This window comes from Artemia franciscana, chromosome 15 (genome assembly GCF_032884065.1).
Source record: "Artemia franciscana chromosome 15, ASM3288406v1, whole genome shotgun sequence".
Taxonomy (NCBI): Eukaryota; Metazoa; Arthropoda; class Branchiopoda; order Anostraca; family Artemiidae; genus Artemia; species Artemia franciscana.
Genome location: NC_088877.1, coordinates 28,041,022 through 28,057,165, shown reverse-complemented (window position 1 = coordinate 28,057,165; position 16,144 = coordinate 28,041,022). Strand labels below are relative to the sequence as shown.

Genomic DNA, 16,144 nt, shown 5'->3' with positions numbered 1-16,144 from the left:
TTCATTCACCTAGCAAAAGAGCTTACCGAGTTGGCAAAAAGCCAATCTCCTGCACTTTCAACAACACACTTAGATGTAACCTTAGATTAAAATCGTAAATTGTTAAGCAACGACCAAGGCTCATTATCTTCAGAGAAAAAGCGGATAACCCCTCAAATATTAGATCTTCACCATTTTTTTTTTTTTTTGTGTACTTAGTATTAAAAAGCATGACGAAACCGGTTTAGGTCTGAGGATAAGCTTCTTAGAGATCATGTAATGGTGGATTAATATAGAGCATGGTGTTAAATATTTATAAAAGCAGAAACCAAATTGTATTTTTCTCCTAGATTTTTAGTCAATAATTTTTGAAAAATCTATCTGGAAATTCCAAATTATAAGTTTTTTCATATTGGTATATCCAAAAATAAAATCTGAATTGGGTTAGTATCTATAGAACCAACCGATATAACACGCGGAATTCAGTTGTGCATTAGGATTTATTTTGCGTGAGAAAAGAGGATATTGAATATATTTTGGAAAAACAGAAACTCCTAAGCACCTTGAGAACTAAATCGGATATTGGAGAATAGTAGAAAATCTATAAAGCTTACTTCCTTCAACAGCGTCTACTTCAAATCTGATTTTTACAAAACAAGTCAAACCCATATACCCTAACATATATTTTCCTACGTTAAAACGACGTAGTTTTGAAATTGTTTAAACAACTAGATAGTCTATCCTTATAGTCTATCACAACCGAGGGGAAAATAGTGGTGTTAAATTTATTGGCTTCAAAAAACAATAGACAAGAATATTTAACAAAATACGAAAAGAAGCATTTTGGATTTAATCGCACGTGCGTTGTAGAAAATCGCCTGAAAAAATGGAAAAAATAATGAAAAGTCAAGCAAGAACACCTTTTATGATGTAACAGAAATTCGCTGAAGGAGATTTTTTTGTTTAATCAATCAAAAACATGATATTTATAAGTGCAATTTGAAGCCAAATGGCGTGATTGAGCATGCAAAGTGTCTATTTGAATTTAAAATGGCTTTGCGTGATGTTTTTCAAATCCTTTTTGCAGAGCTTATTTTTTAATTCAGCACAAAGACTTATTATAATTTTTTATTAGATGATTAAATTCTTTTTTTCTGAAAAGTTTAATAACCCAAATTTCACTCCAAAGCAAATCATAAGAAATTATTAAATAAAGCCGACAAAAAAAGAAATTCAGCATAAAAATCTACTTTCAAGGTGCAATAAAACTCGTTTGAATCCAATTTGTTATATCAGTATTACTAGCTACTAAAATTGAACAAAATTAAGCTTTTAAGTGAGACATTTTTAAATAACACAGAAAGAGTCATCTATAGAAAAGGGAACTATTTAAAAGACTAAAACTTCAATAATAACAAAGGCTTAATTTATCAACAAGTTAAATTAAAGAAGGGTCACTTTAAGACAACCTTAGCTTAAGTTGCAACATAAGCTCCTTTGAAGCGGCAAAAGTCTGTTCCAAAAATTAGGAATTTGCCTGGACGTGTCTATCCGGGTGTTTGAAGCCTTTCTAACAGCAACCACATTGGTACTTTCTAATAATTGTGCATCCTTTTTATATCAGGATGATCCTGGAATAAATAATCTTTCTGGATGCAGGACACCACATTTACTCTAGAAGGACATAATAGTCATACATTTTCAAATCAGGGGATCCCAAATTGGAAATCACCCTTTTCTAGAGGAAATGGTTATGCATCATTAGTCCAGAGGCCAAACTAACACCACGTAGTGACTATTGTTTTGTGTTTTTACTATGAAAAGGTAGTTATACATTCACAGTTATAAATACCCATTAAATGTGTAGGAATGCCCTTAAGACTGACACGGGATTGAAAAGCCTTTTCATTAGAATATGTCAAAGAAAATAAAAATTCCTTAAACTAATAGTACTGTGTATCATGCAGCACTCACAAACGGACTATCAATGAATCATATGGAAAATTAGTGGTCTTAAATTTAAAGTAAATGAAATTAGTTGTGAGACGTGTAAAGTAGAAATATTTCTAGATGCATAAAACTTAATAACTTTCAGTGCGTTAATGCACCAACCTCGAACTGCCACACTGTCAAAGATATTTTATTAGTTACTAAAGGGGCTCTATTTAGTAGCTACTAAAAGGGCTCCAATGATTGCTGAACTTCTCGCGAAAGAAGAAAAGAAAATACACACCGCAGACATTCGGAATTTTAACAACAACAAAAATCAGAAATCATGAGAATACAGACTTTCAAAAATTAGGACAATAGGAGAACTGAACAGAAGTTACTTTTCGTGGTCATAAATTACGTTAGTTGCATGATTGGCAATTATTTTCCAATTTTGTGCAATTTGTGACTGGAAAACTGGGTTATTTAACTTCTAACCCTCTGACCGCCGTATCCGACGATTTAAGTGTGCAGCAGATATAGTTTAAAACTACTTACTTATTTTTTCAAATTTGGTTTAAAAAATGCATTTTCTAAATGGTTAATTACATTATTTTAAATATTATTATATCAAAATTTCTTTTAATTAACATTATATTTGACTTGTACGACTTTTTTTAGTAAATGATAAAGTAATTATTTGGAAATACAAATTTATTTCAAAAACAGTTTCATACATTCAAAAAATTTTCAAACATTGACCAAAACTGACACACTTTACCCAACAACATCAGATTCCTCCATCTTACCTCCTAACTAGGGCCTACCAGTATTCTATAACACAAATCAAATATTTATAATTCAGAAAACAAAACACACCACTTCACACGCCAATCTATTTAGACATATAGCCCGACACTGAAAAACAATCGGGTAACATTGACGGTAGAATCGTGCTATAGCATTGTATTAACATAAATAATTGGGTAAAAGTCCAAATCACGGGATGCGTAGAATAAAAACCGCAGCTACTATACGCGTAATTCGCGGGATACGCGGTCAGCGGGTAATATTTGGAAAAATAAGTACGTGGTCAGAGGGCTAACATTGCTGAGGCTAGACTGCTATAAATAAAATTAGGGCAGACTTCCTCCTACTGAATGAACGGGATTGAAAACATTCAGGTTATAACCAAACTCTTCTAAGGGTTTGGGGTAATAAACTCATTCTTTCAAGAGGGACGAGCGTGGTTAAACACATTCTTGTAAGAAAAATACTTAACACCCAAGTGAATTTAAGCTTTCAGGTTGTGAACTCTAATCCGGCATCAATGACATGGCAGAGAATTACTGCAATAATGTTCTAAAGAAAACAAGATAAACATGACATTTACATTTCCTATTTTTAGATTTTATTAGGAAACCAAAGGTTTATATATATATATATATATATATATATATATATATAGGCAGTATGTGTCTCCCATTATTAAGGGTGCTTACTTAAGGGTGTTATAGCATAATTTGCAGCCATTTTTAATGATGAGGGATTCAAGATGCTCTAAACTCCAACTTCTTGTGTGAAGGAATGAAGAGAAAACACATTGGAGAAAACAATGAGAACTATTCTAATGAGACTTTATAAAGCAAGAAGTTTTTAAGTCAAGAGTATAATACGGCTGATTGATTTCTTATTCAATTTATTATAGATTTCTTACCTGTGTTCTTTAGTATCGGGGTGGTCGATAAGACTCAAAATATTGCGGCTGATGTGCTTCCCCTGGAGAAGAGAAGGAAGACCAGCCAGGAGTTGCGCCAAACCTAGGATATCTGGGAGGCGGTCGTGGTTGAAACCTCAAAGAAGATGTATGATGTATGGGGGATGGTGCTATATTCATATGAGACTGTTGTTGGTTTTCATAAAAGTAATCAAATCTTGGGGGATCTGATACAGACATTTCTGTGGAGTGATTAAAGTTTTGTGGAGGTTGAAATCTTGTTCCATAGCCTCCACGGGTTCTAATTGAACTCTGATATTCTAGGCCCGAATTCTGTAGGGACTGAAACTTTGGTTCATAGCGTCCTTGCTGCCTACTTTGTGGCTGATAATTTGAACCCACAATTTCCACTGACTGGAAATTTACGCCATACCCTTCTTGCTGTCTAACCGTCAATTGAGAATTAAAAGTCGAATTTTGTGGAGGTTGGCATCTTGGCACATATTCCCTCTGAGGTAAGGATGTTTGCTGATAATTTGAACCAAAGGGGTTGTTACTGACCCTTGGACGGTAGGATCCAGTGGATTGACCCCTGCCTCTGCCCCTTTTTTGGGGCGGTCTTTCACCTTCATAGACTATTTCTATTCTATTGTTATGTTTTTGTGATTTCTTTTTACGTCGGGCTTCTCTTTCTTTTTCATCATCTGAGAACTCTTGAAGACTTGGAGGGAGCTCCATATCGTTTTTTCCCGATGCATCAGAGCCTTTCATGCTGAAAAGAAAATTCAATAAGGAATATCATTTAAAAACAAACTTAGCTTATCTTATACCACTATTTAGCTAAAAATTGTTCTTGTCTTGTATTTGAGAAAAGAACCTTGAAATTCTCAGATTGCGATTACCATATTGTTTACCTACATAAGAAGAATATTTTGTTTCACACGAAAAGAGTAGGATTTGGGAAATTTTTATTTTAATACAGCCCAAATAGGACATTGGCCTCAAATCTACTGCCTGTGCTTTGAGGGTTTAAATAGAGAGTATCCTTTTTGATTTTGAAAACAAATTCTCATCTAAGGAAGATCTTCTTTTTCCACCAGCAAAATCTATATTAAAAAAAAAAGAAAGAATTCCTAGAATTAAAAAAAAACTGCTGTAGAAAACTACAATTTGTTTCAGAATTTCAGCTGTTCTTACACATTTTTTTCTTGCTGTTCCTTTTGCCATTACAGAGATAATAGAGAACCTACGCAGTAAATTCCTCATTGGCTCTGGCTACAATTTCTTCTGAAATTACTCCTCTTAATTTTGGAATTAATGCGTTAGAGGGGTTTCTCAGTCTAGATTCCTCTGAACCCTAAGATTCTGCCAAGGGTCTCCAGAGGTTCTCTTGAGAAATAATAAGCTGCAGTGAAACCAAGTGAGCTAGGATGAAAAAGACGGAAGCAGTAGAACTTTTCAGAACAGCAAAAATACAAATATAACCTCAATATAAAAAAAGGTAAAGGATACGGCATTAGACTTTACAGTCCGTACCGGCGGTGCTGATCTCCGTTTCTTGGCCCTTCAGCCAGGAAGTGCAATGGGGGGTTGGGGGCCAGCCATCCTATGCTTTCGCACACCCTTCCTGTTTACCTTCCCCAGATTTTTCCAGGTACCCATTTAGAGCTGGGTCGACTCTGGCTAAGCTTTCAGTCACGCCACTGACCCCCCCGTCCCAAACTGAAGAATTGGGTACACTAGGATTCGAACCCGCGTCCTCTCAGACAAGGGATCCCGAATCCAGCGCACCAACCAACTCGGCCAGGACGGCTAACCTCAATATAATATTATGAAATATAATTAGTAATATACATCATCAATGTATATTGTATGTTACTAATAAATATATTATTATTAATAATTAGAAATATAAATTCTAAACAACAGATTTTTTCATTTTTTTTTTTATCTTATATACTTTGTTTTTGCTTAAATCTCCCAAATTCAATTCTCTTTAACATTCAGGTTTTTTGTCCTTGATTTAATTAATAAATTATGTAACATATACATAATATTCATAGTTTTATCTGCTTGAATAAGACTAAAAAGGTGTCTATAAATTATTACCTGGTGATCATGTTATAAAAATCAGTTCGGTCCAAAAAAAAAATATTGCTAGCGTGTATTCTTGGAAATATGTTTCCTTGTTCTTGAATTTCGGGTAAAATTTGGAGAGTGGGTGTTACCTAGTTAAAATTAAGATACCTACACAGTTAAAAATGTTCACCCTCTTCAATATTTAGTTCTTCAAAGCATTATTTTTCACTTTAATTTTCACTGTCCCTGAAAGATGTCATATTTTGTTAAACCACAAGTGCACCAAAAGAATCGACTAATTTAAATACTCGTTAGTAAGCTTCGAGTCGGCCAAAACTAAGTACGTAATTGAAAATGCACTTTTGATACAGTTTATAGTTCAGAAAATTATGTTCTACAGTCTTCAAGCAGAAGGTGCTAAAACAGTACCTTTTAATTCTTACTTTGAAGGATGGTCTTGTCTAAGTAACTGCACTTAAACAAATTCGACCAGTAATTTAGTGCCTATAACTCACTTTGTATAAAGCTCAGTTTGAGAAAAAAAACATAATATAAGACTTTTTCAACTGCAGAATGGGTCTTTTCCAAGTTTGACGGTCAATTTGATATTTGTTCCCTTCATGTGTCAAGCTTCCGCGTTTTAGCTCCAGAGAAAGTTTTACAAGCCTGCATAGAAGAATTTCCCCAATTCTTTTTCCCATATGTTTTCAAACATTTACTACCAAAGACTTCATATCCAAATTTAATTAAACACTTCTTTTAATAGTATTTGATTTTAAAAATTTTCAAAGCTAAACTTTTCTTTTAACATGTACTCTGCCAAAAATTGAGCTTTATGGCATTCCAGACAGGGCCAAATGAAAATAGGAACTTGAAGGTAGGTTCCAAATGGGATGCACAAATTGAAGCATTGAGAAGGGAATCTGTGTTGGCGTCAGGTGGTTGTAGAACTACAATTAGTTTTTAGTAATAGCAGCAACAAAATAGTGCTTGAATAAAACAAGGGTACATACCTCATAAGTTGGGAAATCAAAACAAAGTGAGAGTGTTCCGTTCTAGGGGCACAAAAAACCTCCGTTCCTACTGTGATTTCTTTTTCTTGAACATGTTCGGGTGAGTTGAATCTTACGACATAAGAGGGCTCACTTACACAGCCAAATATGTCAAATACTTTCCCAAGTGGCTTTTTACCCTTGTCCAGGAATAAGACACTATCTTCATCCAAAGCTGGAGTATTCTTTAGAGCTTGAACCACAACTAGAAAAAAAAATTAGCTTACCCTTGAAATACACACAACACTAGTATATCCACAGCCATAACTACACACAAGAAAGGGTGGAGGGCATATCTCTCTGAAAAGGGCTTGAGAAATATCTGAAAACTTTGGCCAAAAGAAATAATCTCATGAATATTTAGCTCCTCCTTACCCCAGCCATGAGGGCCTAAACATGCATCCTTATGACAGGACACATGCGCACCAATAACATGTCAATGCACAGACCCTTAGACCAGAGTGTTTTCCATGTATGGGTACGGGAAGTCTACTGCGTAAATTCTGACATATTTGCCCCCCAGGTTTCCATGTGTTTAGGAGTTGTACCTGATGCTGAAAAAACTTTCTTGGGGCACCTGTCCTATAGATGCAACTTAGTTAATATGGGAGGAGATCCTTGCTAATAGGGGGACTTACTACCATTTTTTAAGCGAATTAAAGTTTTTTATGGGGTTTCACAATCCGCAACCAATCAACCTTGGGAAAAACATCTGTTGATAGAAATTGTCAGACAGTTCACAATACACGCAATAAAGTTTCAATCTTCGTCCTAAGGAACACAGCAAAGGTTTTGGGAGAACATTATACTAAAAATCTTCTAGACGTAGATTGTTCAGATGATTTGATCATCCTAGTTAAATATGTTAGTGAACTGAAAGAATTTTTGATTGAGAGTTCAGAGTGCATGTATAGGTTGAAAATTTATTTTAAAATAACAAGTTGCCTACACTAAGAATGAATGACAAAAACGACATGGTTCACCAGCCTGGGTAACATTGTCAATAAAGATGGTGAATACACTGAAGATCTAAAAAGTAGAATAGCCAAGGCATGTGGTTTTCTCCTTTTTTTTAGTTTAAAAATTTTAGAACAATAAAAAGATTAGTCTTCAAATAAAGATTAGAATATTAAATCCACAGTAATGACACTGATCAAGTACAGTTCTAAAACATAGGTACTTCTTGGTGTATGCCAAAGGAATTGTCTAAAAATAGTTTGGCCACGCTGCCAAAACTTTAAGGTTAAGTTGCCTGTCTTGTTGCCAAAGGTTAAGATGTCTAGTTTACCACAGATCATGCTTATTGACCAATCCTCTGGGGCTAAACAAAATCAGATCGTCCTTGAATGAGTTGGGAAGAGGTTACAAGAAATGATGAAATGGTAACCCAAACTTCATGGGAAGGAGTAAAAAGGGAAGGTTGGAACACATTCGAGAGGAGGAGGAGCATGTATAGCTGTGTTGGTCTAAGGTGGCTGGTGGTACAATGAGTGATTAGTAGCAGTAATAACAGTATAGAATATCAGTTTTCTGACATTCCCATAGAGTCTCAATATAAGCTCTTGTGATGATTTTCTTTCAAAAATTTGCAAAAGGGGCAGGTTTCTTTGTTCAGTATAGTATTTTATAAACTAACCTAGGTTGTCAATGATGCTGGTTATTTTTCCCATCTCCAAGCACTCATTTTCTGGCACAGAAATGGTAAGATCTTCAATTTTTGGTAAAGAGCTAGGGCAATATTCTTCCTCAGGCAGTAGCTTCTTTTTGGTCTGTTTAATCTCTTCATCTTCTATGCTGAAAAAATAGAACACGCATTTCAGTTTGTGTTGAAGTTATCATTCACACCAATTCCTGCAAATTAGGCAACCTGCTTATGTGCACACATTATCCATGTGACCATCATTATCTCTGACCTTAATGAAGGAGGGGTGTCAGTCGGATTCAAAGGGGGATGGGGGATTTTAGCGCCACAAGATTAAACTCAATGGCTGAAATTACACATTTTTCTACAGCATCCACTGGTCAAATTTTAAAGAACACCCTTTATTTTGCAACATGCGCATGGGTACACAGGCATATATATATATATATATATATATATATATATATATATATATATATATATATATATATATATATATATATATATATATATATATATATATATATATATATATATATATATATATATATATATATATATATATATATATTTCTGCAAGTCATTTATTCAAATATTTTTAATTTACATTTTCTATCCATAGCCATTGAAATTTGTGATTTTCAATCTTATTACAACCTAGTGTTGTTAATGTTCAAGATCTTAAACTTTCTTTTCAAAAAACAAAAACAAAAAAAGGTGACAGTCATGAAATTAAAGAAAAAAGTTTCGTCATGTTTAATTAAATGTCATACTTTAGCTTTTATGGTCAAGAACTAGTTTTCACTTAGAAACATTACTCCTCCTGATCACCCCTTACTCAGCAAGCAGACAAAATGGTAAAGGTTATTATATCTTTACTAATACTGTAAGTTCTATTTTCTTAATTGCAACATGTTTTGCTTGCAATAAAACAATAAATCTTAAAGGGTTTATAGAAGACTACAAGAAACAATCAGCTCTAATTCTAGAATGTGAGCTAGTTTTCATTCACACACATATTATCTTAAATTCAATATTTTTTTTTCTATACCTAAAACCTTCATATTAACTTTGAAATTTTAAGGAGTCATGTCTTAAGCTGCTTTGTCAGGCATTGCTCATCATTGTCACAGGTTTAGATATTACCTGAAATTGTGTTAATTTGCACTTGTTTACAACAGAATGATCAAACAATATGACATGATAGTATATATGTATGAGTGAGATTTATTTCTGAAAGATCTATTTTTTGAATCACATGCCCAGTTGGGCCAAATTCACAATTTAGTCAATAAGCACAGCACAAGAAGAAAAAAAAACACAATAGAGCTGATCAGTGACAAAAAAAGGAAAAAAAGTTAAGAAGAATAGACCAAATGAAATATGAGGTCAATTTAGTCTTGCAACTACAAAATATAAAAACTAAAACAAACCTCAGCTTGAAGTGAGTGGGAGGAGATAACTTATTTAATACATCAACTATGTATGGGATGAAAATTCTTTGTATCTATCAATGAAAAATTTATTGGGGTAAAAATAAGAATTCCAGTTGAAGCAAAACAAGGAAGGCATGGTCAATAGAGGGGGAAGGGGGAATTGACTAGTAAAAGTGGAAATTATCCAGGGTAGGCATAACCTCTGATGTATTAAGGGTACGTATTTCTCTGAATGGGAACATATATAACCCTTGTAGAGGAAGGGGCAACATCAAAGGATTTTTTTGCAAAGGTTTTTGATTGAAATGCCTAAAAAAGACCACAAACCATACCTCTATATGTAGACTCTTGTGTTTATAAGTTTCATACAGCAATGCTTATTTTTTAACATAAATGGTAAGCATCTAAACATCACCACTCTACTAGTCTTCTATTGTGCCATTTTGTAAGCTAAACTGTTGGTAGGCTTGACCTTGTTTATTAGCTACTATACTTACATTAGTTCTTCAACCTCTTCTTCTGAACTTTCACTATCTTCATATTCACTAGATGACTCACTAGATTCCTCACTAGAATCAGAAGTATCTGAATCTCTGTATGACTGTCGTCCCATTTGTATGTCAGTCTCTATTGATGGTTGTAGAACTTGTTCAATACTGGAGATTGGCTCACTAGATGAATTTTTTTCTGTCTCAATTTCAGATGACTTCATATCTAAATTAAGTACCTCTGATTCAATGGCAACTTCTTGAACATTTGACAAGACCAACGATTTCAATTCTTTCTTTGAATTGGATGTAATGTTAGTATTTTTCCCATCAACAGTGTTTGTATTTGTAATTTCAACAGTAGAATCAAGGTTAGATGGCAATTCTTGTTGACTGGTATCTGACATTTCTATATCTGTGTTAGACAACTTTGCATTTGTATTCAATCCCAAATGGGTTTCCTTGCAGCATTCACTATTAGAAAGCTCATCATTCAACACCTGAGTTTGTAAATCTGCTGCATTCTCAGTAGAAAAATCTGTTTGGTATGTTATTTTAAGCAATGACTGTGACTCTTCCTCAGCAGAATTTACAGCTCTCTCACATTCATTAGTTATTGGTGCTGTATTCAAGTCTTTTTCATGTTTATTTGCAGATTCTCCACAATCCTCATTTGTAAGCCCAGCTTTGATAAGTGACTGCTCATCAGCTTCTTCTTTCATGGATGTAATAGCACTAGAATTTTCTTTAAGATTGTTATCTGGATTGACTTCTATTATTTTTTCATGATCATCATCAAAGCTATCCTGAGTGTTGATTTTAGTAATTTCAGCAGCTGAATTAAGGTTAGATGGCAATATTTGTTTGCTGGTATCTGTCATTTCTACATCTGTGTTAGACAGCATATTTCCTTTATTCAATTCCAAATTGGTTTCTTTCAAGTGTTCACCATCATGGAGTGTGTCATTCAACACCTGAGCTTGAATATCTTCTGCAGTCTCAGTAGAAAAATCTATTTTCTGTGGTATCTTATGTAGTGATTGTTCAGCAGGTGCTGAAGGTGCCAATTTATTTTCCATATCTGAAATAGACAGTAGTCAATAACTAAGCAAAGAAGACAAGTCATGAAAACAAAAACAAGAATGCACAAAAATAAAAAATTTCTGTATCTGAAATAGACAGTAGTCAATAACTAAGCAAAGAAAGCAAGTCATGAAAACAAAAACAAGAATGCACAAAAAAGAAATTTTCTATATCTGAAATAGACAGTAGTCAATAACTAAGCAAAGAAAACAGGTCATGAAAATCAAAACAAGAATGCAATAATAAAAAAAAAATATGTAATCATCTATTGTTTTGTACTGCATCAAAGATAGTGATTCATACATTTTCTCAAAAAGATAAGGTGGGCCAGTTGCCACAAAAAAAAAAGCATTGTAAGGCCATAATTTCCTAGATTTCTTAAGATACACTCCCAACACTGTTTAATAGCATTTTTATTGTGTTTCCATACCTGATATTGCATTACTTGTTTTTTGTCTTAAGCATTACCCTTTATTCATAGATGCACTCAGCCAAAATGCTATGGAGTATCAGAGGTCTTCTGAAGGGGTTGTCTTTTGTATTAATCTTGGTTGGATAATATAGTAGGATCTTGGGCAAATAAGTTGCAAGGAAATTGGGTCAACACAATTTGCCTTTCCTTTACACTTTTGTTCATTGATTTCAAAGAAGTCATTAATCTGAAGGTGGAAAGAGTAAGGGTAACTAAAGCTATCAATAGGGGGAGGGAAGCATTCCCTCCTGAACCTTAACTGGTCTCATAGTTTCTTTTTATATGGAAATTTATATTACAATTTGAATTGTTTCTTTGTTCAAGTTGTCAGTAACCAAACCAGTTTTCATTTAAGAATTATTTATGGCTTGTTCTTTATCATTGAATAGAAGATTTAAAACTTAAAGGTGTCTCCTGTCAAAACATTAAACAAAAAATTACACTGTAGCATAGCATACAACCTGAGGATTGCAAGAGGACAGGGAAACATTGCATTCAGTTTCTTACTTCCTAACCCAGGCCACTACCATGACCAATCACATTCATTTGAAGCAAACATTAAATAATTACCCAACGAGGCCTTTAAAAGGACCACAGTGGGAGAATTTCATTCCCCATAGCATAAATGCATGTAGGGTTTTATTCTTTCAGTCTTATCTTTTCACTCCATTTCTCCTTGTAAGCAGTGGCATCAGTTCACATAGGGGGGGGGGCAAAATCTATTTTTCAAATTATGAGAAGAGGCTGTTTGTTGCCATGTCTGTAAGGGTTAAAGCCTCTATGAAAATGGGTCTTAACTTAGAACAAAAGGTTTGGTTCAATACTCAGAGCTTCCATGAAAAGATCTGCAATCCAAGAAAAGCAGTGTCTCAGCCAGGCTAAGAAATAATCATTTTTGTTTAAGTTTAGATAAGTGTACTTGTCACCACACAATCTTAGCATGAAATCCCTAAACAAGAGAATTACACTGAGTAATCAGAACAATTGGAGGTAGGGTTGCTGGGTTACAACAGTGTACTGATATTTTTCTACATTTGGTAGAGTGTTTTTGAACTTCCATGTCCACTCCTCCCCTTTTGCTATGTACAACTCTGTAAAGACAGTCCTTAAATTTGAATAAGTCTAGTGTGACTTCTCTAACACTGTAGATCTTGGCAATGTGATTCCCAGTATTTGAGTTTGATTCAATACCAAAAATTACACATTTGCTGAAAGTTAGAACTGTTCAAACCTTATAAGTTGGGAAGAAGTGAAATTATGAGTTTTAAAAACCTTTTCAGGCTTCTGTTTGAAATGTAGATCTATTTCTGGAGGTTTTACTTATCTAGCAAAAAACATGAAAAATATTATGAAAAGTTCATGGCTGAGATGAGAGGGAATGGGTGAATATTGATAATCAAAAACATCATCCTGTGCCCTAATGTGGATTGTAGATACTTGGACATGACATCCAAGTAGATTCTGGGCATTTCATTCACAAAGTGCAATAATTTTTTAAGATATCAAAAACTTCCTAGAGTAAACTGCTGCCTTGGCAATTAATTTCTTTAATATTTAATTGTACTTGTATACCAAACAAAGAAAAAGAACAAGGAAAATATTTAAATACCTTTCATGGCTACAACTTCTAATAGCAATTAAATGGCACAATTTTCACCTATAATACACTCAACAAATTAAACCACTGTTAATTTTAAAATTCTGGAAAAATATTTTAGTAGGCCTACCTATTTTAATTCAAAACATAGAGCCAAACTAATAAAATGACCATCTGTAGAAGCTTTACAGACTTGACAAATACTTGTTACTGACCATTGTAAAACAAGCTTGTACCATAGGCTTATGTACAGTTATGCCATTTACCAATACTGCTGCAAACCTTTTTAGTCACCAGTGGATCCAGGAGGCCAGGCCCACCCCCAAATTTTTCTGGTGCCCTCTTTCTCTGTTTTTTTCTTCTTTTATTTCCCTGTTTTTTTTTTTTGTTTTTTTTATTGGTCAATTATTGTCACCTTTGTCATATTCCCCCCCCCCAGATTGCCTGAGATTTTGCCTTGCAGTAAGGTAATGGACAAACAGTAGTAATTTGCCCTGTTCCTTATTTTTATTCTTTTAAACCTTACAAGTTGGGCAGATGTGGAGATAGGAGCTTGAAGCTATCCCAAGGCCCTAATTTGGGCTCAAGATGATTTTTGCATCAACTAGATTTACTACTAATCATTCCTTTTTGGTCAATACTTTCTAGTGGTAAAATTCTAGTTAATTGACTTCTTGCTATCTCAGAAAGGGTTTAGGTTAGGAAAAGGAAAAAAAAAACATTGATATGGCTCAAAATTCAACTCAAATAACAAGAATTGCATTTTCAGAACTAAAGGCAGAGAAAAATCAACTAGTAACTGAAAATTAAGGTAAAATGTTGTTTTGTCAAAATTTCAGTAGGTATAGACCTGTCACATAGGCAAATTTCAGGGCCCTCAAGAGGGAGAAGGAGTTGAGGTGGGTACTTTAAAATACCTTCCCAGGACATACTTTAGCCTGTAGACCCATCCCTGAAAGTTTCATTTTCCTAACCTAAACCCTTTCTAAGATAGCAAGAAGTGAATTAACTAGAATTTTACCCTTTCTAGCTAGCCAAAGAAAAAAGTGGGGAAAGTTTCAAATTAAAGGTCATCAAAGGTCATGGCCCTCTAGAGGGAGAGGTTGAAAGGGTATATACATCAAAATAGGATAATTGTTGAGCCTATTTCCAAAAAGAAATTCTTGGAAGCAAGTCAATAAACTAATAATTTTAAGTACTTAATCTTGAATGATTTCATTGATATATATGATTTATATGATTTACATTGATATATATGATTTAATGAACCAATGAATGATTTCATTGGTTCATTACAAATCTGTAATAGTTTCGAAACAAATTTGGGCTACATATTTGCACATCAGGGGGGGAGAGGGTAAAGCATAGCATATATTAAATACATAAACTAACCATTGCTGGATATTTCTTTTTACATAAACTAACCATTGCTGAATTGTTTTTTCTTTTTCTTTTTTTTATGTGTTTGTGCTGTTGCACTGATGATTTCTCTTCTCATTAAAATTTGATGTGCATAAACATGTAAAAAAAAAGAAGCAATGGTTAGTTTACATATTTAATATATGCTATTCTTTACCCCCACCCCCCTGATGTGCAAATATATAGCCCAAATTTGTTTCTAAACTATTACAGATTTGTAATGACCCCATATAGCCTATAGGTCATTTTTAAGAGGTCAAAAAGTGCTTAAATCTGAATTTGCAGTAGAAGGAATTATTATATTTGTAAAGAGCATAAAAAAAAGGCATCAAGTGGTATATTCACTTTATATGAAAGCCAGTAATACTGTTTGCACCAATTTTACCTATAATTCTTCTCAATTACTCTTTGGTAAGAAGATGTGAGGGTTTTAGTTTTACATAATTTTGCTCAATCAGATACTGGTTTTTTATCCTATTTTATGAGCATATTTTCTTTAGATGAATGCCAATTCTAAATTGTTATTGTGGAGGCGACTGTGGCAATATGATGAGGCTAATATAAATCTCAAGCATATATAACCTAGGCCTACCTAGTGAGAATGAGATATTAAAAAGCCATCTGCATTAGCCTACTTACACTACAATGAGATTAACCAAACAGACAGACCAAGGATGATGAGGCAATAAACGATAAAAAGACTAATTATGTTTCTCTATAAGTCACCCATATGACTCATATTTAGGCTGCTTATTAATAATATAGGCCTGTGTATAAATCTGACTAGGTCTAGGACAATCTCTTCTTACTGTAGTGTTTACTCAAACAAAGTGGGAATAATTGTGCAGGAATAGCCGACCTCAAATTTGATCATATACGAAACATTGTCTCTGAACGTATTCTAATTTCATACACTTACTTCTATTTTCTTTTCTATTGGGCTCAAACTATTTCGTCACGCGTGTCTTGTCTTTCACCGCACGTGTTTTACAATTAAATTTTTATTAGCCAGTGTTATCATAAAACATTTTAAGAATACTTCCGTTGCGAAAACCACTTCAAAAATGTTTCATACAAAAAGTGCTCACTGAATTTTATAGTTTTCAAAATGAACTTTAGCTTTTACTACACAGTGGCAGGTCCAGGAAGGTGCCCCCTCCCAAACATAGTGGTGGATTTGTGATTCGGACCGCTTGCTATGTGTTGGGACGAAAGTTATTTCTTTTTATAATTGGTTTATAAGAGTTGAGT

General features: G+C 33.9%; 1 protein-coding gene across 1 annotated transcript; it reads right to left on the bottom strand.

The window, feature by feature from the left end:
- Window positions 1-750: 750 nt before the first annotated feature.
- LOC136036280 (H/ACA ribonucleoprotein complex non-core subunit NAF1-like) lies at window positions 751-15,926 on the bottom strand. Its single transcript, XM_065718426.1, has 6 exons — window positions 15,813-15,926; window positions 10,332-11,403; window positions 8,393-8,550; window positions 6,718-6,961; window positions 3,626-4,397; window positions 751-857 (listed from the first exon to the last, which is right to left on the bottom strand). The coding sequence occupies exons 2-5, from the start codon at window positions 11,399-11,401 to the stop codon at window positions 3,635-3,637; spliced, it is 2,235 nt and encodes a 744-aa protein (XP_065574498.1). The 5' UTR covers window positions 11,402-11,403; window positions 15,813-15,926; the 3' UTR covers window positions 751-857; window positions 3,626-3,634.
- Window positions 15,927-16,144: the final 218 nt, after the last annotated feature.